Source organism: Pseudophryne corroboree, chromosome 6 (genome assembly GCF_028390025.1).
Source record: "Pseudophryne corroboree isolate aPseCor3 chromosome 6, aPseCor3.hap2, whole genome shotgun sequence".
Lineage (NCBI taxonomy): Eukaryota > Metazoa > Chordata > Amphibia > Anura > Myobatrachidae > Pseudophryne > Pseudophryne corroboree.
Window position 1 is genome coordinate 572,409,336 of NC_086449.1, and position 23,627 is coordinate 572,432,962.

The 23,627-nt window shown below is 46.9% G+C and overlaps 1 protein-coding gene across 1 annotated transcript in view; it reads right to left on the reverse strand.

Moving 5' to 3' along the window:
- Positions 1–1,654: 1,654 nt before the first annotated feature.
- Positions 1,655–23,627, reverse strand: part of SLC17A8 (solute carrier family 17 member 8) — an 83,226-nt gene continuing 61,253 nt past the window's right edge. The window contains exons 11-12 of the mRNA XM_063927834.1: positions 6,236–6,363; positions 1,655–2,827 (exon numbers count right to left, since the gene is read on the reverse strand). Coding sequence (XP_063783904.1) covers positions 2,486–2,827; positions 6,236–6,363 — 470 coding nt within the window. The 3' untranslated portion in view covers positions 1,655–2,485. The remainder of the gene's footprint in view (positions 2,828–6,235; positions 6,364–23,627) is intronic.

The window sequence follows — 23,627 nt, forward strand, 5'->3', positions numbered from 1 at the left end:
AACGCTACATAGCTACACTCCCAGTCAGTGGCGGAACTTGTGAGCGGTAGGCCCAGGTGCAAAAATATCATTTGCGCCCCTTCCCCCCACCCTCCACCCCAACCCAAGTTCACAATATGCCACACTGCATTGGGTGATAGGGAGAGGCAGAGGGTGACAGAGTAAGGCAGGGGAGGCAGATACTGACAACGGCAGAGAAGGGGAGGCAGAGGGTGACAGCAGAATGCAGGGGAAGACCAAAGGTAATGGGGAAGCAGTGGGTGACAGGGAGAGACAGTGGGTGGCAGGGGTACAAGCACATTGTCCTGTGTTCTGCAGAGAACAGGGGGCATGTACCTTGGTGGAGGCAGGAACACAGCATGTGACAGGGTCCCTCACCTCTTCGCAGTTTGGCTCTGTCAGCCAGACTCTGACAGTACAAATTACATCGGTTGTGGCTGCCTTTAATTCACAGACAGCAGTGAATCAGAAAAAAATGTACAGCTGTCTGTTAATTAGAAGCCTTATGTGGCTGTGATAATCAGGGCTGATAGATGGCAGGACTCCTCTATCAGCCCAGCACACACAAGGTCAGCCCTGCCTACCTAATGTAAGAGACAGGTCCCTCGTGCAGTGGGGCCCACCCTGCTCTCTACAGCGGGCCATTCATCCACCATTGCTCAAAATAGTCTGCAGGGGTGGGGGGGGGGAAGTCAGGGGACAACTCATTGCTGGTCTGGGCAGCAGTAGGTCCCTTAGTTCTGCTGCACCAATGGTAGTTCTGCCTCTGGACACAACAGCTGCTCATCCAATGTTTTTCTTCTACATCGTGGTACTCGTTACGTCTAGTAGATCATGACTCTCCTATATCATTATTGGGGATCTCCTAGTCCACAATGCACTGTTCTCATGCTTATTTTATGTTCTCTAGTCATTTTACTTCGGAATTTATTTTTCTGGACTTTGTTCTGTGTTGGGTACATGTAATTGTTTTCCTTGGCACGTTATTTACATGGTATATATCTGTAGGATATGCTCACGTTTTTGTTGTATTCCTGTGTTCTTATCGGTTATGGGGCCTAATTCAGATCTGATCACAGCAGCAAATTTGTTAGCAAACTGAAATCTAAATTGCAGTGTAAAAATAAAGCAGCCGGCAATTACCCTGCACAGAAACAAAATAACCCACCCAAATCTGACTCTCTCTGCACATGTTATATCTGCCCCACCTGCAGTGCACATGGTTTTGTCCATTAGCTAACAAATTTGCTGCTGCGATCAGGTCTGAATTAGGCCCATGGTATAATAGGTTGACTTTCAGAAGATCAACATGGTCAAAAGGTCGACATGGAAAGTCAACACATGAGGGGATCAGAACAGTGGGCAAGGCCACTTCACAGAAGGTGGTGTCCATGACATGGAGGAGGTGTGGCCACTCCCCTGGGACCCATGCCTCCAGAACTACCATGTTTCTACCTTGCTCTGCCACATGTAAATATGTGCTAAGATCTCTTTAGAATTTAACTGAATGGGGATGTTCACCAATACAGTATTTCAAATCAAATTATCATTATGAAATTTGTATATACAGTTTACTGACCCTTTATCCATGTGTACTAGTGCTATCATATTTTTGCACTTCTAAAGTATAAACACAATAAATAATAACCATAACTAACAAGTACATTGATGTATTTTTGAGAACAGAGCATAAAGTCACAATAACATTTCATATATTTATGTATGCCATTTTGTGAAAAAAATACAGTAAGGAGGGCAGGAGACATCTCGGTCAGAGTCTATGTACAGAGGACATCTACAAATATACATCCCCTGGCTATAATTCTATTGACTGCAGTGACGTAGTTTGTGTACTCAGTTCTCATACTGTTGTACTGAGAAACTTTTCCTTTCAGAGATGTTTAATTAGGAAATGTTTATTATGAGTTACCTCAAGTAAAGCCTAACTTATAAGGTTATATAAAAATAGGTTTCTGAAAGAAAGACAAATATCATCACCCAGCACACACAAAGACATATGGATTATCCCAATATCATCAGTTGTACGTCAGTCAGCAAAGTCTCCGCAACAGTGTAGAAATAGTGACGGAGTTAATGTCTATATATATTTAAATAAAGAAACAAAACATTAACACATCAAAGAGGGGAGATGGAGGAAAATACCAGGGTGATATGATGTAAGCTCCTAAAGGGGAATTCGCTCCATGAAATGAAAATACATACAGTATGACTGAAAGAGAAATGCTTCAGCTACCATGGGCACATGCATGTTACTGTTGCATAGCATGAAACCTAGCACTGCTATTACAGTGCACCATACCATGTAATGGTATAATCAATATGTGCAGCGGGTAATTTAGGGACAGCCAATTTTTTCCACAGTGTATAAAAGTGCCGGCATGCTTAACGTTATCACTCTTGCATCCTCAATCTTCAATTGTAAACTTCTAACTTCCTGGAATACTTAAGCATTGCACTCCCAGTACTAGGTGTCCTGAAAATTCCCATTTTCATAGTGGTAGGAAGTCTGTTCATCAAAGTCCTGGGTCATTTCCTTCTGCCTCCTCCAGCCGGCCTTGCGCTTCTCATTGCTCTGTATGGTAGCACCATAACTTGACTTTTTACTGGGACTGGTGAATGATTCATTATTCAGTTCAGTTTCTTCTGCAAGTTCATCATTGTCAATAATACCGCACTTGTCTTCACTAAGGCTCTCTGGGTCTGCCCACTCCTGCTTATCTCCCGAAGCAAAGATACCATAAAATATAACACCACTGTAGTGGACTATTGCCGCAATCAGAAACACATTTTGCCACTCTTCACGAGTCTAGAATAAAAATATAAGTTGATTTTATAAAATGAGAATTAGAACAAAAATCACAGAACTAAATCATATTATGAATGACTAATGTATGTATGTACGGTCTGCTTTCCCCAATGTCCAGCAGGGTGGAGCGCTATGGCACCTAACAAATCAACCACAAATAATATTAAGCATAATACTGAAACATTAAGGGGGAGATTTCTAACAGTTTGGATAAAGAAAGTGGAGAGAGATTAAGGGGGACATGTACTAAGAAGTGATAAAAGTGGAGAAGTGAGCCAGTGGAGAAGTTGCCCGTGGCAACCAATCAGGATTGTCATAACATTAATAATTTGCATACTATAAAAGTATACAGAGCAGCTGATTGGTTGCCATGGGCAGCTACTCCATTGGCTCACTTCTCCACTTTTATCACTGCTTAGTACATGTCCCGCTAAGTACCAACCAATCAGTTACTATTACTGCTTTCACACCGCAATCACGGGTCGCACACAGGAATTGTACCCGCCATGAGACCCCTTTCAGACTGGGAACGCGACCCGGCAATATGCGGTAAAATGACAGAAGATAAGTGGTTGGTAGTTGGTACATTGGGGCAGATGTATTAACTTGGAGAAGGGATAAAGTAGTGATAAAGCAGAGATAAGCGCAAGGTGATAGCGCACCAGCCAATCATAATGGATTTGAAAATTGACAGTTAGGAGCTGATTGGCTGGTGCATTATCACTTCTTTATCACTTCTCCAGGCTTAATACATCTGTCCCCTAGGTTGAGATGCAAATGGGAAAAATGCGTCCAAACCTCCAAAAGTGCAGTTTCCGGAGGTTTGGCCATGTAACACAAATGCACTAAGCCCCGGAATGTAATAGATTCCAGGGCTTGGGTACGGGGGGCAACGCCATTTTCAGATAGTGCTGCTACCCAATAGAAGCATATGGGCTTCTATCACACTGCCCCTTCTGAGAGGGATCCAACGTATCTTTCCCAGCATGTCACTCGACGCATGTGCAGATATGACTCCAAGTCCTAAACCCAAGTCCTATCATCGCAAAGGACAGCTCTTACCGCAAGAGCTGACCTTTAGGAGTTTCTTCACACATATGTTATTCGTAAATGCACTATGCATACAAAGAGTGTTAGAATGCATCATAAGCAAAATGTGATGCTGCATCCCGCCTTTTATCTCTCCACTTTATCTCTGTCCAAGCTGTGATAAATCTCCCTCTGTATAATGTATGGTCGCCTGCATCTCAGCATATTTTCAGTGTGAAACCGACACCCAAGATGTGATCATACAGCCAGTGTTATCAATTGATTACTCTAACAATTACAAGGAGATCATGTAGTAAGCGCACACAAGTCTTTTCCCATAGTGTCAGTGCAGATGTGCACTATAAACATGGAAACCATATGCTCCAACTCAGCTACTGTACATATTAGTCTTCTGAGCAGGCAAAACAACTGGACAATGGACAAATCTAATCATTTTTACCATCAGAACTTCTAACAGGCCAGAGGGAGTGGGGCAGCCGAAGTGAGGAGCGGGCCCATATGCAGTCTCTTTGCGGGTCCCCCATCTCTCGACTGCTACTGCACTTAAGTCTACTGCACATGCGTAAATCTCCAGCAATATGGAGCTGGCCCCATTCTCCAGTGATTTCTCTACTGCAGATGGACAGGTCTCTGGGAAGATGGTGACAGCAGCATTTTCCCAGTGATTTGTGCAGCACTCAGCAGAGAGGTAAATATAGTCTATGGGTGCAGGGTGTGCGCAGTGTGGGCTCATGTCAGTGCATCCCCATCACCCACTATAGATTCACCGATGCTCTAAGCCACGTTTCTCTGCTTTTGGGTAATAATGAATTCCTTCTGATATAATGCTAATTACAAATATCATCCTCTCCCCATACAGATTGTGAAAGATCACCCTCTAAACTCATTTTCATTCCACAGCAACCTAAGCTCAGAGACTGGGATTCAGCAGGAGTTTTGGACAGCACAGGACAGTTGTTTATTAAATGCAGCACCTGAGATCCAGTCATCCAACAGGTGGAGCTCCTCCTCTTCTCCTCTAGCAGTGAGTGAAGGCTGTTACTGGGTAATACCAAAGAACTGTCATTATTGGTGTCTATAGTACAGGGGATAGCAATACGCAGAGTCTTAACGAGGCATTTTGGTGTCATGTGCCAAAAAGAGCATCGGTACACTCTTCTCCTAAGGGAAGGGGTGACTGTACCCCCCTCCCATTTTCATCAATCTGGGGGGTGTCCAGCACTCCTGGAGATTCTGGACAGCATCTATTTGGTGAGTGTGGTGACAGCAGCTGGAAAAAATAAAAAACACTGGCCACCTGAGGGTAACAGGGGAACTGTCCTGTGCTCCGAGTGGCACAATGCAGAGGGCTTCCGTCAGAGATTTTGGTGGCAGCCATTTCCGCCCCCAAGGCATCCTACGCTATGTGCAGTGGCATTGCCCACACCACCCTAGTTACGGTCCTGGCAATAAATCGCCACATGTACCAAAGAAACCATAAACAAACAGTAAAAGTAATTTTAGATTACATAATGATAGCAGAGAATTACAGCTCTGGCTAGTATAAATGTCTGGTGTATGTGTGGACGGGTGTGGTATGTGAGGTAGATTAGACTTAGGTCGACAGTGACTAGGTCGACCACTATTGGTTGACAGTGAGGTCAACATGGTCTCAAGGCCGACATGTACTAGGTCGACATGAGAAAAGGTCGACATGAGGGTTTTTTGTTGTTGTTTTCTCCGTACAGTGACCGAGAACCCCAATTAGTGCACCGTGTGCCATCGCATGGCTTGCTTTGCTCTCCATGCTTTGGGCAAGGTGCCTCGCTGCACTCGGCACAGGTTACCATTCCCAATTGTAGCCCACGTGAATCGTAAAGTATGAAAAAGTAAAAAAAAAATTTTTGAAAAACTCATGTTGACCTTTTGTCAAGTCGACATAGAACATTTCAACCTAGAGTCCATGTCGACCTACTTACTGCCAACCAATAGTGTTTGACCTAGACAGTGTCGACCTACTTACTGTCGACCTAAAGACCGGATCCCATGTGGACTGTCTTTGATTTCGAAAAATATCAACAGTGAATTAAAAACTCATACAAGCATGGTAGTATGTGCTGAGAAAATTGTACAAGATGACTGCAGATGAGAATCTATCATAAGATTTTATATATATATATATATATATATATATATATATATATATATATATATAGAGAGAGAGAGAGAGAGAGAGAGAGAGAGAGAGAGACGGCTAAATAGTTGTAATAAACAGCTGTCGTGTAAACAGGCCCTTACATCTACATAATGAGAACAAGGGGCAAATAAAATATATTGAGGATGGCCCACATTTCCCCCAATATTGCACAGATCCTTTACCTTATGTTTTGTCATTGCTCCCACAATGAGTGGACACACCATTCCAGATAAGGTCCCAACACCATTAGATATCCCCATAAGAATACTTGCGTACCTTGGTGCAATGTCTAAGTGGTTAACGTTAAAACCTAAAACAAGATTTCAGCCATTAAATATTAGTAACTCATCAAGCAATTAATCAATTTACAGACATACTATATATTTGGAGGATTTGGTGCAGTAAGATGGGAAAGTAACAGCACATCATACTGCATGGTAAAAATGTATCCTACTATTAACTTCTCCTCCAACCTCACCCCAAATGAAAGGCCACTCATTTGTAGAAGAAAGAGTGGGACCACAGGTGTAATCGTGAATGCCTATTACACTTTCCAAGTACACTTCCGTGGCAAGCTGTAGTCTAAGTATGTTCTATCCAATGAAATAAAGACAAAAAAAAATGTACATCCTTTATAATAAAGGCTAACGCTGCTCTTCACCTCTATCAGGGTAATTCAAGTGTTTTTTGTGCCGGTGGCCACTAGGTGTTTAAAAATCCTGATTCCCCAATCCCTGAAAACGATGGATTGACGATTATCGTTGGATCCAGTTGTCAAATCGGGAAAATGGGGCCGCAGATGTAAGGTGGCCTTAACTCTGGATAAGCCACTCAGTATCAAAATAAAACCACATACGTATGTTGTCTCACTCACTTTGATTACGTGTTCCCTCTAGCCTCCAATGTAGAGATGTTAAATAGATGTTTACATGTACCACTACCAGCTTTTCCTATTTATCAAAAAAGAGTGCCCTGCAAAGAAACAGTCTTTCTATAATTGACCTATGCCAATTATTTACTCTTGAGCACCTTGTATTCGATTCCTGGGAGCACCTCAAGCTTAAATAATTTAGGAAAGTATTTCTAGAATTTTGCCTTTATTTCTGGTTCCATTTCATTTATGTTCTATGCTAAGTCCTGTGCGGGATATTACACCCTTTTTATTTCTGCACCATTACAGTATATCACCTGTTGCTTAGCTATGGTGCTGACCTATACAGTACAGTGCTTTGGAATAGGTAAGGTTTAGAATGGAGATGCAAAGAGACAGGAGAAGAAACGCAGTAACAGGGCGAGGAGGGCACACCATGCAGCCCAGTACATTAGTTTACCTTGTAGGAGCATGTATAACCATTTAACTGGGTAGAAAAAATAGTCTGGGTTTTTTTTTTATGACTGGACTAGGTAAAACATATTTAAAATGTATCTAACAATTTTATTTAAAAAAAAAATAACATTTTATTTATGAACTTTTTCACAAATATGTTTGTTTTTTTTGGTCGAACATTGGCCCTCATTCCGAGTTGATCGGTCGCAAGGCGAATTTAGCAGAGTTACACACGCTAAGCCGCCGCCTACTGGGAGTGAATCTTAGCTTCTTAAAATTGCGACCGATGTATTCGCAATATTGCGATTACTAACTACTTAGCAGTTTCAGAGTAGCTTCAGACTTACTCTGCCTGTGCGATCAGTTCAGTGCTTGTCGTTCCTGGTTGACGTCACAAACACACCCAGCGTTCGCCCAGGCACTCCCACCGTTTCCCCGGCCACTCCTGCGTTTTTTCCGGAAACGGTAGCGTTTTCAGCCACACGCCCCTGAAACGCCGTGTTTCCGCCCAGTAACACCCATTTCCTGTCAATCACATTACGATCGCCGGAGCGAAGAAAAAGCCGTGAGTAAAAATACTATCTTCATAGTAAAGTTACTTGGCGCAGTCGCAGTGCGAACATTGCGCATGCGTACTAAGCGGATTTTCACTGCGATGCGATGAAAAATACCGAGCGAACAACTCGGAATGAGGGCCATTGTACAATCAATGATCACAACATTGCAACTTTGCATTTCCCTTTCAGCTGCCAGGTTGGGGGTGCCGCTGGGCTCACCGGTCAGCAGTGAGGCACTGGGTGGGTGGGGGGGGGGGGGGGGGATAGATGAAGGATACAGAGGGGTCGGGAGGTCTCTCTAAGATTGGTGTCTGATGGAAGATTATCTTCCAGCAGCCGCACACACGTGTCTGACTGGTCGCATCAGATGCGACAGTGTCATGGAAAGCCCAGCTCGGCGTGGTCACATCTGATGTGACCTCGGCAGGCACATGGTTAAACATTATTTTGCATGGCATCTGATAATGTAGAACAGGCATGTCCAACTCAAAATCCCAACTGGGCCGAATAATCAAGGTCTAAGTCTGGTGTGGGCCGCAAGAAAAGAGTCTTATATGTAATTTTCAAAGGTTTTTCAGAAAAACTAACGATAAAGTATAATCAAAGAGATGTCATGTATCGTGAATAAAACATGTACTTTAATGCAGTGGTGCAAGTAGGAAAAAATTCTTAGTGGTACTGTGTGCGCGCGCGACGAAGATGCGCTTGCGAAAAAAATGGGTGTGAGATACACATATGGGGGCCAGATACAAATATGCCCTCAATAGTGCAGTGCCAGATACACATATGCCACCAATAGTGCCAGATACACATATGCCACCAGTAGTGCAGTGCCAGATACACATATGCCTCCAATAGTGCCAGATACACATATGCCCCCACATTGCCCGATATACATATGCCCCCACATTGCCAGATATACAAATGCCCCCACAGTGCCAGATAACAAATGCCCCCACAGTGCCAGATACCATATGCCCCCACAGTGCCAGATAACAAATGCCCCCACAGTGCCAGATAACAAATGCCCCCAATGTGCTCACCGCCTCTGCTGCCTGGCTGTGTGTGAGGGCAGCGCGCACCTCTCCTGCTCCTCAGTCTAGTGTCCGGCGGTGCAGCGGGCATCTTAAATCAGGCGCCGATTCGTTAGCCAATCAGAGCTCGCGGACCGGCAGCTATCCTGATTGGCTGCCAGTCCGTGAGCACTGATTGGCCCACAAACCGGCGCCTGATTTAAGATACACATGCCGCTGCCGGAGCTCAGACTGAGGAGCAGGAGAGGTGTGCGCTGTGCTCTCCTGCCCTGGAAGCAAGCCGGTCGGGCCACAAAAGGATCCCTGCCCGAGGGCCACAAAAAGGATGCGGTAGGGGCCGCGAGTTTGACACCCCTGATGTAGAACAATAGTCTGTGCTACATAGGAAACATACATACTAGGTGAAATAGCTCAAGTTACTTCTTACTGTAACTTTACAGGCTGTGTTGTTGTTTTTTTTTTAAAGTAACAAAAGCTGATTGGTTCTCTCTCTTTGGGTCTCATTTATCATTCCTTGGAGAGTAATAAGTAGCACAGTGATAAAGTACTAACCAATCAGCTCCTAACTGCTATGTTACAGGCTGTGTTTGAAAAATGACAGTTAGGAGCTGATTGATATTTTATCACCATACTATTTATCACTCTCCAAAGCTTGATAAATTTGGGCATTTATCTCTACCCATCTTTTAAAAATCTCCCCCTTAATGTTATACCCACATTTGCTGAACATGATAAAAAGATGACTTCTCCGAAAGTGTAGAAGCTCCTTGACTTGATCTCCTGGATAAAATAAAACCACAGCCAAAGAGCTTATTCATTGATAATGTGCTTGTTAGATGCTAACATCAAGGTGCACATTAAAGGGGTGTGGGATGATAGATAGACAGTGTCTAGTTAGACAGTCAATAGAGAGACACCATATGTTAGACATACATTAGGTCGATAGGGTCAAAAGGTCGACATGAAAAAGGTAGACAATACAAAAGGTCGACATGAAAATGGTCAACACAAATAAGGTAGACACATTAATTAGGGTAATTGGTTTCTTATGCGCTTGTTTCCACAATTGTGTTTTACAATTTTAATGCCCTACTTAAACCCAATTTCTTGTACGTCCTAGAGGATGCTGGGGTTCCATTTAGTACCATGGGGTATAGATGGGACCACTAGGATCCACTGGCACTTTAAGAGTTTAATAGTGTGGGCTGACTCCTCCCTCTATGCCCCTCCTACCAGACTCAGTTTAGAAAATGTGCCCGGAGGAGACGGTCACAGCTAGGGGAGCTCCTAGGAGTTTTCTTAGTTTTATTGTTTTTCTAGAGTTTATTATTTTACAGGGAGGCTGCTGGCAGCATGATCATTTGACACCCATAAACGCCCTCTTTCTGTCAATCTCCTTGCGATCACCCATGCGAATGGATTAGTCTCTAGAAGCATTGCCCAGCAATGATGCTGTTTGTACCCGTACAACGCGCGTGCGCTCATTGTGGTGCATACGCATGTGCAGTAGTAAACGGATTGCTGCACTGCGAAAAACGTCAGCGAGCGATCAACTCAGAATGAGGGCCCATGTCACGGCAGTGTCCTACATAAACAGACAGGGCGTGAACGAAGAGCAGAGCTGCAATGTCAGAGGTAACAAGAATCCTCCTCTATCAGAAAGGCACGCGGTGTCGCTGTCGGCGATCTTCATTCCAGGAGTGGACAACTGGGAGGCAGTCTTCCTCAGCAGACACGAGAATGGGGCCTCCACCCGGACGTATTCGCAGAGGTAACAAGCCGATGGGGTGTACCTCAGATAGACATGATGGCCTCTCGCCTCAACAAGAAGCTTCGGGGGGTACTGTTCCAGGTCAAGGGACCCACAAGCAGTGGCGGTGGACACCCTGGTAACTCCGTGGGTGTTCCAGTCAGTGTATATGTTCCCTCCACTTCCACTCATCCCAAGGATTCTCAAACTAATAAAAAGAACAAGAGTTCAGGCGATCCTCATTGCTCCGGACTGGCCAAGAAGGGCTTGGTACGCGGATCTTCTGGAATTACTGCTGGAGGATCCGAGGCCTCTTCCTCTTCGCGAGGACCTTCTGCAACAGGGGCCATTCGCCTATTAAGACTTACCATGGCTACGTTTGATGGCATGGAGGTTGATCGCCTCTGGAGGTTGATTCCTACTCTGATCCAAGCTAGGAAGGGAGTAACGTCTAAGCATGACCATAGCATTTGGAAAAAGTATGTGTCTTGGTGTGAAACCAAGACGTTTCCTACGGTGGAGTTTCAACTAGGACGGTTTCTCCTCTTTCTGCAAGCCTGCGTGGATGTGGGCCTCAGGGCCGGATTAATAATGGGGCGGATGGAGCTGCAGCTCCAGGCCCACACCCCAAAATAGGCCCACTGCATTTGCTGCAGCAAGTCTCTGCTGTAATTAGTAAAATAAATCCTTTTACAGCAGTCTCCTAAGCCGTGCTGTCAGTGCCCCTTGCCCCTCCGGCATTGACACCCCCCCACTCTCTGGCTGCGGCGCCAGTGTAACAACGGCTGCTGCGGCCCGTTTGTGATAGCGGCTTAGCGGAAGGCTTTCATAGCCATCCCTGCGCCGCATACTCACTGGGACCCCGCGCCTCCTCCTCACGCTTGATGTCACTGTCACATGGTGCCTCCACCGGCGCGCCCAGATCCCCGGACTCCACATCCCAGCACCTGACCTGCTGCCTGGAAGACCAGAGATGGAGAAGGAACGGGCAGAGCGCGTGACGCTGCGGGGAGGTGATGTTTGGACGCAGCACAGATTTTACAGGTGAGTGCTTTGCTGTGCGGTGTCCGGTGCACACTTGGGGCCAGGAGAGAGCTCTGCTGTGGTGGGCACACATAGTAACATGCCCGCACCCCAACCCAGTGATGTGCATGTGGTCAGGGTGTCACCACTTCCGCACTGGTCACATCCACCAGGACCCCCATAGTTTAAGGGGCAGTGCACTGCTTATCTAGGCAGGGCAGTATCCATTCATCTTTCTGTTCACTATTGGCTCTGCTCCCAGAGTCCACCACCTCCACTACTTTTCCTTCTCTCCTCCCTCAACTTCCTCACTGGGGACTTGTATCAGACACACAGCCAAAGAAAAACACTGCATCTCTAAATCTCTATATTCCAGTCTCTCTATACCCTCCTAACCTGTCTCTCTATGCCCTACCTACCGCCTTGCTTCTCCCTTTGCCCCACATTTCTCTATGTTCTCCCTATCGCACCGTGTCTCTCTATGCTTTCCCTACCGCCCCTCGTCTCTTTGCTCTATCTGCCACCCGCATCTCTATGCCCTCCCTATCGCCCGCGTCTCTATGCCATCCCTACCGCCCCACATCTCTATGCCCTCCCTACCGCCCTGCGGCTCTATGCCCTCCCTATTGCCCCACATCTCTCTATGTTCTCCCCACCGCATCGCGTCTCTCTATGCTTTCCCTACCACCCCTTGTCTCTATGCTCTCCCTACCACCCGCATCTCTATGCCCTCCCTATTGCCCCGCATCTCTATGCCCTCCCTACCACCCCGCATCTCTATGCCATCCTTACCGCCCCACATCTCTCTATGGCTCCCTCCCACCCCGCTTCTCTATGACCTCCCTACCGACCCGCGTCTCTATACCCACCCTACTGCCCCACGTCTTTCTATGCTGTCCATGCCACCTCGCGTCTCTCTATGTCCTCCCTACTACCTTGCTTCTCCCTATGCCTTCCCTATCGCCCCACATCTCTCTATGTTCTCCCTATCGCACCGCGTCTCTCTATGCCCTCCCTACCACCCCACGTCTCTATGCCCTCCCTACCGCCCCGCGTCTCGCTGCCCTCCCTACTGGCCGCATCTCTAAACCCTCCCTACTGCCCCACGTCTCTCTCTATTCTGTCCATGCCACCCCATGTCTCTCTATGCCCTCCCTCCAACCTCGCTTCTCTATGCCGTCCCTACCACCCCGCTTCTCTATGACCTCCCTACCGCCACGTGTCTCTATACCCACCCTACTGCCCCGCGTCTCTCTATGCTGTTCATGCAACCCCACGTCTCTATGCCCTCCCTACCGCCTTGCTACTCCCTATGCCTTCTTTATCGCCCCACATCTCTCTGTTCTCTCTACAGCACCGCGTCTCTCTATGGCCACCCTACCGCCTCTCGTCTCTATGCTCTCCCTACCACCCTGCATCTCTATGCTCTCCCTACCGCCCCTCGTCTCTATGCCCTCCCTACCTCCCTGCGCCCTCCCTACCACCCAGCATCTCTCTATGCTATCCATGCCACCCCGCGTCTCTCTATGCCCTCCCTACTACCTTGCTTCTCCCTATGCCTTCCCTATCGCCCCACATCTCTCTATGTTCTCCCTACCGCACCACGTCTCTCTATGCCCTCCCTACCACCCCACGTCTCTATGCCCTCTCTACCGCCCCGCGTCTCTATGCCCTCCCCACTGCCCCGCGTCTCTATGCCCTCCCTACTGCCCCACGTCTCTCTCTATACTGTCCATGCCACCCTGTGTCTCTCTATTCTGTCCATGCCACCCCGTGTCTCTCTATGCCCTCCCTCCCACTCCGCATCTCTCTGCCCTCCCTACTGCCCCTCGTCTCTATGCTCTCCCTACTGCCCCGCATCTATATGCCCTCCCTACCGCCCCGAGACTATGCCATCCTTACCGCCCCACATCTCTCTATGCCCTCCCTCCCACCCTGCTTCTCTATGCCCTCCCTACCGCCCCACGTCTCTATACCTTCGTACTGCCCCACGTCTCACTATGCTGTCCATGCCACCCCGCGTGTCTCTATGCCCTCCCTACCGCCTTGCTTCTCCCTATGCCTTCCCTATCGCCCCACATCTCTCTATGTTCTCCCAACCACACCGTGCCTCGCTATGCCCTCCCTACCGCCCCTCGTCTCTATGCTCTCCCTACTGCCCCGCGTCTCTATGCTCTCCCTACTGCCCCGCATCTCTATGCCCTCCCTACCGCCCCGTGTCTCTATGCCATCCCTACCACCCCACATCTCTCTATGACCTCCCTCCCACCCCGCGTCCCTATGCCCTCCCTATCGCACCTCGTCTCTATGCTCTCCCTACCACCCTGCATCTCTATGCTCTCCCTACAGCCCCGCGTCTCTATGCCCTCCCTACCACCCTGTGTCTTTATACCCTCTCTACTGCCCCATGTCTCTCTATTCTGTCCATGCCACTCCGTGTCTCTCTATGCCCTCCCTCACACTCCGCGTCTCTATGCCCTCACTACCGTCCCACGTCTCTATGCTCTCCCTACCGCCCCACGTCTTTATGCCCTCCCTACCGCCCCACATCTCTATGCCTTCCCTACCGCCCCTCGTCTCTATACCCTCCCAACCGCCCCGCATCTCTATGCCCTTCCAACCGCCCCGCATCTCTATGCCCTTCCAACCGCCCCGTGTCTCTATGCCATCCCTACCACCCCACATCTCTCTATGCCCTCCCACCCCGCTTCTCTATGCCCTCCCTACAGCCCTGCATTTCTATGCCTTCCCTACCACCCTGCGTCTTTATACCATCCCTATTGCCCCACGTCTCTCTATTCTGCCCATGCCACTCCGTGTCTCTCTATGCCCTCCCTCACACTCTGCGTCTCTATGCCCTCCCTACTGCTTCGTGTCTCTATGCCCTCCCTACTGCTTCGCGTCTCTATGCCCTCCCTACTGCTTCGCTTCTCTATGCCCTCCCTACCGCCCCACGTCTCTATGCCTTCCCTACCGCCCCGTGTTTCTATGCCTTCCCTACCACCTCTGTATACCCTCCCTACTGCCACACGTCTCTCTATGCTGTCCATGCCACCGCGTCTCTCTATGCCCTCCCTGCCGTGACAGTCGGGAGGTATGTAATAGGCCCTGCAGAAGTTTCTGCTCCAGGCCCATGAGGACCTTAATCTGGCACTGGTGGGCCTACGCTTGGGCTCCATTAAGGTCCAGATTTCGGCCTTGTCCATTTTCTTCCAGAAACATTTGGCTGCTCTCCCTGAGGTTCAGACATTCTTGAAAGGAGTTCTGCACATCCAACCACCCTTTGTGCCCCCCACAGCTCCTTGGGATCTTAACGTGGTGTTGCAGTTCCTGCAATCGGATTGCTTTGAGCCTTTACAGGCGGTAGATGTAAAGTTTCTTCCATGGAAGGCTGTCACACTGTTGGCCTTGGCATCTGCAAGACGTGTGTCAAAATTGGGGGTATTGTCGCACAAGAGCCCCTACTTGATTTTCCATGAGGATAGAGCTGAGCTCAGAACACGTCAGCAATTTCTTCCAAAGGTTGTGTCGGCTTTTCATATCAACCAACCTACTGTGGTGCCAGTAGCTACTTACACCTCAATTTCCTCAAAGTCCTTGGATGTTGTGCGGGCTTTGATGAACTTCTCGTCACAGGAAGTCGGGCGCACTATTTGTCCTTTATGATCCCAACAAGGGCCCTCATTCCGAGTTGTTCGCTCGCAAGCTGCTTTTAGCAGCTTTGCACATGCTAAGCCGCCGCCTACTGGGAGTGAATCTTAGCATAGTAGATTTGCGAACGAAAGATTAGCAGATTTGCGAATAGACAGTTCTTAGCAGTTTCTGAGTAGCTCGAGACTTACTCTGCCACTGCGATCAGTTCAGTCAGTTTCGTTCCTGGTTTGACGTCACAAACACACCCAGCGTTCACCCAGACACTCCCCCGTTTCTCCAGCCACTCCCGCGTTTTTCCCAGAAACGGCAGCGTTTTTTCGCACACACCCATAAAATGGCCAGTTTCCGCCCAGAAACACCCACTTCCTGTCAATCACACTACGATCACCAGAACGAAGAAAAAAACCTCGTAATGCCGTGAGTAAAATACCTAACTTAATAGCAAATTTACTTGGCGCAGTCGCACTGCGGACAATGCGCATTAGCGACTAATCGCTCCGTTGCGGAAAAAAAAATAACGAGCGATCAACTCGGAATGACCACCAAGGTTGGGTGTCCTGCTTCTAAGCAGACGATTTCTCGCTGGATCAGGCTCACTATCCAGCATGCTTATTCTATGGCAGGCTTGCCGATTCCAAGATCTGTTCAGGCCCACTCTACTCGTAAAGTGGGATCTTCCGTTCCTGGGCTACTACCCGGGGTGTCTCGGCTTTACAGCTTTGCCGAGCAGCTACTTGGTCAGGGTCGAACACGTTTGCTAAGTTTTACGAGTTCGATACTTTGGCCGCTGAGGACCTTAAGATTGGTCAATCTGTTCTGCAGGGACCTCAGCACTCTCCCTCCCGTACTGGGAGGTTTAGTACATCCCCATGGTACTAAATGAAACCCCAGCATCCTCTAGGACGTAAGAGAAAATAGGATTTTATAAACCTACCTGTAAATCCATTTCTCGTAGTCTGTAGAGGAGTCTGGTAGGAGGGGCATAGAGGGAGGAGCCAGCCCACACTATTAAACTCTTACAGTGCCAGTGGCTCCTAGTGGACCCGTCTATACCCCATGGTACTAAATTGAACCCCAGCATCCTCTACAGACTACGAGGAAAGGATTTACCGGTAGGTATATAAAATCCTATTTTCTCTTAGATTAACACACACTAATAGCACAATAGATTCACACGCTAATAGCACAATAGATTTACATGCAAAAAGCACAATAGATTCACATGCTAACAGCACTACAGATTCACACGCCAACAGCACAATAGATTCACACACTAACAGCACAATATGGTCACACGCTAACAGCACAATATGGTCACACGCTAACAGCACAATAGAGTCACACGCTAACAGCACAATAGAGTCACACGCTAACAGCACAATAGAGTCACACGCTAACAGCACAATAGAGTCACACGCTAACAGCACAATAGAGTCACACGCCTACAGCACAATAGAGTCACACGCCTACAGCACAATAGAGTCACACGCCTACAGCACAATACTGTAGATTCACACGCAAACAGCACACTAGAGTCAAACTCTGACAGCACACTAGAGTCACACGCCTACAGCACAATACTGTAGATTCACACGCAAACAGCACACTAGAGTCACACTCTGACAGCACACTAGAGTCACACTCTGACAGCACACTAGAGTCACACTCTGACAGCACACTAGAGTCACACTCTGACAGCACACTAGAGTCACACTCTGACAGCACACTAGAGTCACACTCTGACAGCACACTAGAGTCACACGGTGACAGTACAATAGAGTCACATACTCACTGCACAATAGAGTCACACGCTAACAGCACAATAGATTCACACGCAAACAGCACAATAGATTCACACACTAACAGCACAATAGATTCACATGCTAACAGCACAATAGATTCACATGCTAACAGCACAATAGATTCACACGCTAACAGCACAATAGATTCACACGCTAACAGCACAATAGATTCACACGCTAACAGCACAATAGATTCACACGCTAACAGCACAATAGATTCACATGCTTACACTTGAGCAAATAGAGTCACATGCTAACAGCACAATAGATTCACACATTAACACAAACACACAATAGATCCACACACTAGCAGCACAATAGTGTCACACTCTAACATCACAATAGAGTTGCACGCTAACAGCACAACAGAGTCACACGCTCACTGCACAATAGATTCACACGCTCACAGCACAATAGAGTCACACGCTAACAGCACAATAAATTCACACGCTCACAGCACAATAGATTCACACGCTAACAGAACAACATAATCACATGCGTACACTTGAGCACAATAGAATCACATGCTAATGGCACAATAGAATCACACATTAACACAACAGCACAATAGATTCACACGCTAAAGGCCCAATAGATTTACATGCTTACAATTAGGCACAATAGAATCATATGCTAACAGCACAACAGATTCACACATTAACACAACAGCACAATAGATTCACACGCTCACAGCGCAATAGAAACATAGAATTTGTCGGCAGATAAGAACCACTTGGCCCATCTAGTCTGCCCCTTTTTTTTTTAACATTATTTTTAACTCTAACCTTATTTGATCCTTATTTCTTTGGAAGTATATCCTTATGTCTATCCCATGCATGTATAAATTGCTCTACTGTCTTAGCCTCTACCACCTCTGATGGTAGGCTATTCCACTTGTCCACTACCCTTTCTGTGAAGTAATTTTTCCGCAAATTTCCCCTGAACCTCCCCCCCTCCAGTCTCAGTGCATGTCTTGTGTCCTATTGCTTCTCTTCATTTGGAGAATGTTTCCCTCCTGGACTTTGTTAAAACCCTTGATATATTTGAAAGTTTCTATCATGTCCCCCCTTTCCCTTCTCTGCTCCAAACTATACATGTTGAGATTTCTCAGAACAACATATTCACATGCTTACACTTGAGCACAATAGAATCACATGCTAATGGCACAATAGAATCACAAATTAACACAACATCACAATAGATTCACACGCTAACAGCACAACAGATTTACACAGGGTTGGACTGGCCCACAGGGGTACCAGGAAAACCACCGGTAGGCCCCACTGCCTGAGGGCCCACTCCTTCCTCTAGGGATCAGGTTCCAGACTGTGCACTTGTATTATACATGGTAGATATGTTTCATTACACTGCACTAAACTATTGTGTATATCAAGCCTCTGTGGAGGCTGGCCACACCCCCTTTGTAGGCTGGACACACCCCTAAGTATGGGCCCCTATAACTGTATTCCCCCGGTGGGCCCTTCATGCCCCAGTCCGACACTGGATTTACATGCTTACAATTGAGCACAATATAATCATATGCTAACAGCACAACAGATTCAATTTCACACATGACCACAACAGCACAATAGATTAACACGCTAATAGCATAATAGAGCCACAGAGTAGCAGCATAATAGATTGCTGTAACAAAAGTGCAACACATTAAAAAAGCATGAATAAAAATAAAATAAAAAGCTTTTATTTTCCCCATGGAAAGATTATATGGCAATAACCCTGGAACCTTAAAGTCTTGAATGCAACCCTTATATATTCCAATATTAGCTCAAGTCCTAAAACTGAAACAACAATTATTTCAAGTGCTAGAAACAATTTGCTTAATTTTAACTGTATTTTTTTTTTTTTTAATAATTACTTTAATCACTGGGAAACTGTAGCTCAATGTATGTGCAAAGGCCGCACACTTGTCAAATTAGCAACAGATACTGTAGGTGCATCATGAGGTAATAAATGGACCACTAGTTGCCTGTGCTTATGGAAAAAGGCTGTCTGCAGGGGCAAAAGTGGGTTCGATTTGATCTACCGGCGGCTGTGATGCCGGCAGCGGGGTAAGAGCAAAGAGTCCCCTTGCGGGCTCGGTGGCTTGCTGCGCTCGCCATGGGTTCTATTCCTACTCTATGGGTGTCGTGGACACCCACGAGTGGGAATCCCTGGGGCCACGCATTGCTATTGCTGTGGAGCATACACACAGAGAGATCCATGCTTAAAATCTAAGCAATCTAGTCAGATTGCTTAGATTTTAAGCACGGATCTCTCCATTTATAACCCCTTTTAAGGCCAATACTGACGGGGGAGATGTGTGCTGAGCTATCTTAACACATTTCTCAACCCAGCTCAACACAGCGCGATGTACTGAGCGAGGGGGGCGACGGGGGCCGCTCACTTCACACAGCGCTGAAGTGAGCGACCCGCTAGATTAAGCCTGCATGCAGGCCAAACCAGCACCGGCGGTAGCGATGCACGGGCCGCGCATTGCTATCGCTGGGGGGCATACACACGGCAGATCCGTGCTTAAAATCTAAGCAATGTAGTCAGATTGTTTAGATTTTAAACACAGATCTCTCCATGTGTACCCCCCTTTGTATCAGGGCCGGTGCAAGGTTTCTGGGCACCCTAGGCAAAATTTGTCCTGTCACCCATCCCGTCACCTGTGCCACGGTTTCAGCTGTATCCTAGCTCCTCTGTGCCGCTTCCCCCTTCCCGTCACCTGTGTCCTGGGTCTCCTGTCCCACTTAGCCCAATCCCATTACCTGTAACCCTTGTCCCAATCCCATCACCTGTATCCCAGCTCCTCTGTACCACCTCCCCCCATCCCGTCACCTGTGTCGAGGCTACTGTGCCACTTTCTCCCATTCTATTATCTGTATCCTGACTCCTCTGTGCCACTTCCCCCATCCCATCATCCATTTCCAAACTCTTCTGTATCACTTTCTCGCTTTCTCCCATTCCGCCACCTGTATCCTTGCTCCTTTGTGCTGCTTCCCCTATACCATCATCCGTTTCCTGTCTTGTTTGTGCCGTTTTCTCCCATCCTGTCACTTGTGTTCCATCTCCTCTGTGCCGCTTCCCCCCAACCTGTCACCTGCAACTCTGCACCTCTGTGTCACTCCCCTCTACCCTGTCACCTGTATCCCGGCTTCTCTGTGCCACCTCCTCCCATAGTGTCACCTGTGTCCTGGCTCCTATTTACAGCTTCCCCCCATTCTGTCATCTGTATCCCGGCTCCCCTGTGCCGCTTTCTCCCCATCCCGTCACCTGTATCCCGGCTCTTCTGTGCCACTTACCACCCATCCCATTATCTGTATCCCGGCTCCTCTATGCCGCTTACCACCCATCCCATCACCTATATCCTGGCTCCTCTGTGCTGCACCTGGGACTTGTTACTAAGGGGTCTATTCATTAAGAAAATGAAAACTGAATTGTTACTTATCACTATACATCGCATGGCTTCGATCCGATGTACAGCTGTAATAAGTAGCAATTCATGTATACTCACCCTTCCGTTGAAGCGCTGCGAAATCCGGGGGTCCAGCGGTGACGGCTTCTGCAGGCAGTCCCCTCTCCAATGCGCGGAGCCAGCCGGTGGGTCCCCATGCGCATGCGCCACCTGTTGACCTCCTGGCAGGCAGCAGTGGCTTCTTGGAGGTCGGGAGGCTGAGCCAGCATCGAGTGCGGACAGAGAGCAGGGAAGCACTGAGCTTCCATGCCGTCTCTGCACCACATTTCAGGTTACACCATCCTGAGATGGTGAACCTGAACTCCATGGAGAAGCAGAAAGCAGAGCTTTCCACTCCTTCATGAATCGCACTCACCATACAAAAGTATGGTGATGCGATTCAGGCACAGAGCGGGAATGCCGCTGGGGAAGTCGGGGACTGCTCCCCGGTAACCCACTGTGTGGATTGCACTAGGCAGAGAAAAGCCCTGTTTAATGCAAAACTGGGCTTTTTTCTGCTACTTGAATAGACCCCTTACAGCCCTATCTACAGTACATGTTAATCATCAATACATCCTCTTAATGAGTTCCCACAAAATATTAGTGCAGCCTCCCCTCCCCCCCTCCCACACACACATACACATAAATTTAAGTCACCCATAAATAACATCAATATACCAAAATAAAACATTAATGCATGACTCCATAATAGTACTACACCCCCACCCCACATGATATTGCTGCAATACCCGCCTCCCCAGATTATATTAATAGACCCCAGATTACATGCAAATGCCTCAATAAAAATAAATGAATGATATATATATATATATATATATATATATATATATCACCATAAGATACTTACCTCTGCTTGAAGGAGGTCCTGTAGTCTCCTGTCAGTCATCATCATGGTCCCCCCATACTGTAGAACTGCAGAAGACTATAGTATAGCACTGCAGGCTCAAGACAGTCAGAAAGAAGGATCGAAAAGGGGCGGAGCCTGAGGGAGGAGGCGGAGCCTCGGGAGGGGAAGGAGAACATTGGAGGCTGGTCCCGGGGGACTGTGCAGAGAAGGAAAGGGGGCGGACGGAGGGCACCGCTGCTGCTGGCTGCACCAGACATGTCAGGCTGTGACATGTCTGCAGACTCAGCAAGACAGCAGTTCGGAAGTGCGGGAGCGGCGGCCGCTGGTTATGCAAACCACAGCCGCCGCCAGTGATAAGTAAAATAAGGATGTTTCTTTAAGAGACACCCTTATGATGCCAGCAGCCTCAGAGCCGCCCGCTCAGGTGCCGGCGCCCTTAGGCAGCTGCCTAAAGCTGCCTAATGGTAGCGCCGGCTCTGCTTTGTATATGTAGAAATGTAATAAATATATAAATATTTAAATAGCAGATTTTATATATATATTGATTTATTTATATGCTGCTATCATCATGTGTGCCAAATGCTTGCTACTCTTTTAAAACTTTGTGTTCCTTTGTGAACAGTAAAACACTTTTTGCATTTAAGTGGTGTGCTGGTTTTTCTGGGTCTAATCCCTCTGGTGGTTACTCTTGGAATTTTTCAATATTACTTTACTGACCGAGCACCTGCATTCAATTCAAATGAAAGTGAGAAGCGGCTTCTTATGTGGATTTATATATATATATATATATATATATATATATATATATATATATATATATATATATATATATATAAACATTTATGGGTATTATTTTATTGAAACAATAAATAAAGTAAATATGAATATATTAAATAGTTGATAAAATAAAATACTTATATAAATAAATAATAATTTATTGTGAAGATTTCATATACTTATATTAATAGGTCTGTTGTATTACATAGAATTAGGCTTACTGCCCGCTGTGAACAAGTAGCCAGCACTTGACAGACTTACAATTGGAGTCTGTCAGGGGACCCCCCGCGCACCGCTTCAAGCCCGTGAGATAGGGCGGCAAAAGAGTATCCTCCAGCGGCATCCACCACACGCGCCGCTGTTGAAATCACCTGCAGGGCGGGAAGAGCTCTGTACCTCGTGCTGCATGCAGGCTCAATCTAGCGGGTCGCTCACTTCAGCGCTGTGTGAAGTGAGCGGCCCCCCATCCGTCCGTCCCTTCGCTCAGCACATCGCGCTGTGCTGAGCGGGGGGAGAGATGTGTGCTGAGCGGTCTGTGGTAAGATCGCTCAGCACACATCTCCCCCATCAGTAACCCCCTTTAGATTTGAAGTACACAGTATGCTTTTTTCATGGGTTTAGGCCCTGTCTCACTCTTTTAAAGAGACAGGAACCACACCCAAGGATATCAGTTAAGTAACACCTGGGGAATTTCTTGACATTTAATTTACATAATGGACAATAGGGGTGCAAGGAAAAGTGCGACCACAAAAATGTTATATAAACAATAGGCTAGAACCCACAGCAGATGTATGAGTGCTGTGGATTCTAGCGATCTCAGCACTTTTGCGTCTGATCCTGAATCGGGCCCTTAGTCTGTCAATCACTTGGTATAATACATGAACTTTGCCATATTGCCATCCAGATAAGACAATGATCACAGTAGAAGATATGGCAGCACTCAGGGACATATTGTTGAAAGTCAGTGTAGGGACTGACCAAACGGGAAGGCAGTGAAGGGGCTGGTCAGTTTAACAAACTACTGCAATAATTTGGATCAAACATTCCCCGAATTCAGAGAAACTACAGTGTGAAGTGTTAATAGTAGTGTTGCATTTGTATGATTTTCTTATGTATTTATTTATATATATATATATATATATATATAATTTTTTTTTATTTCAGTGAGTAGAAAAGACAACATGCTGATATGAAAATGTATGTCAGAAATATTCAGAAGTAAAAAAAAGCTGATATAAATCTCTCTCTCATATATATATATATATATATATATATATAAAATTAGATTTCTACATGAGCCACCTAGTATTTCAGCTGTCATGGTC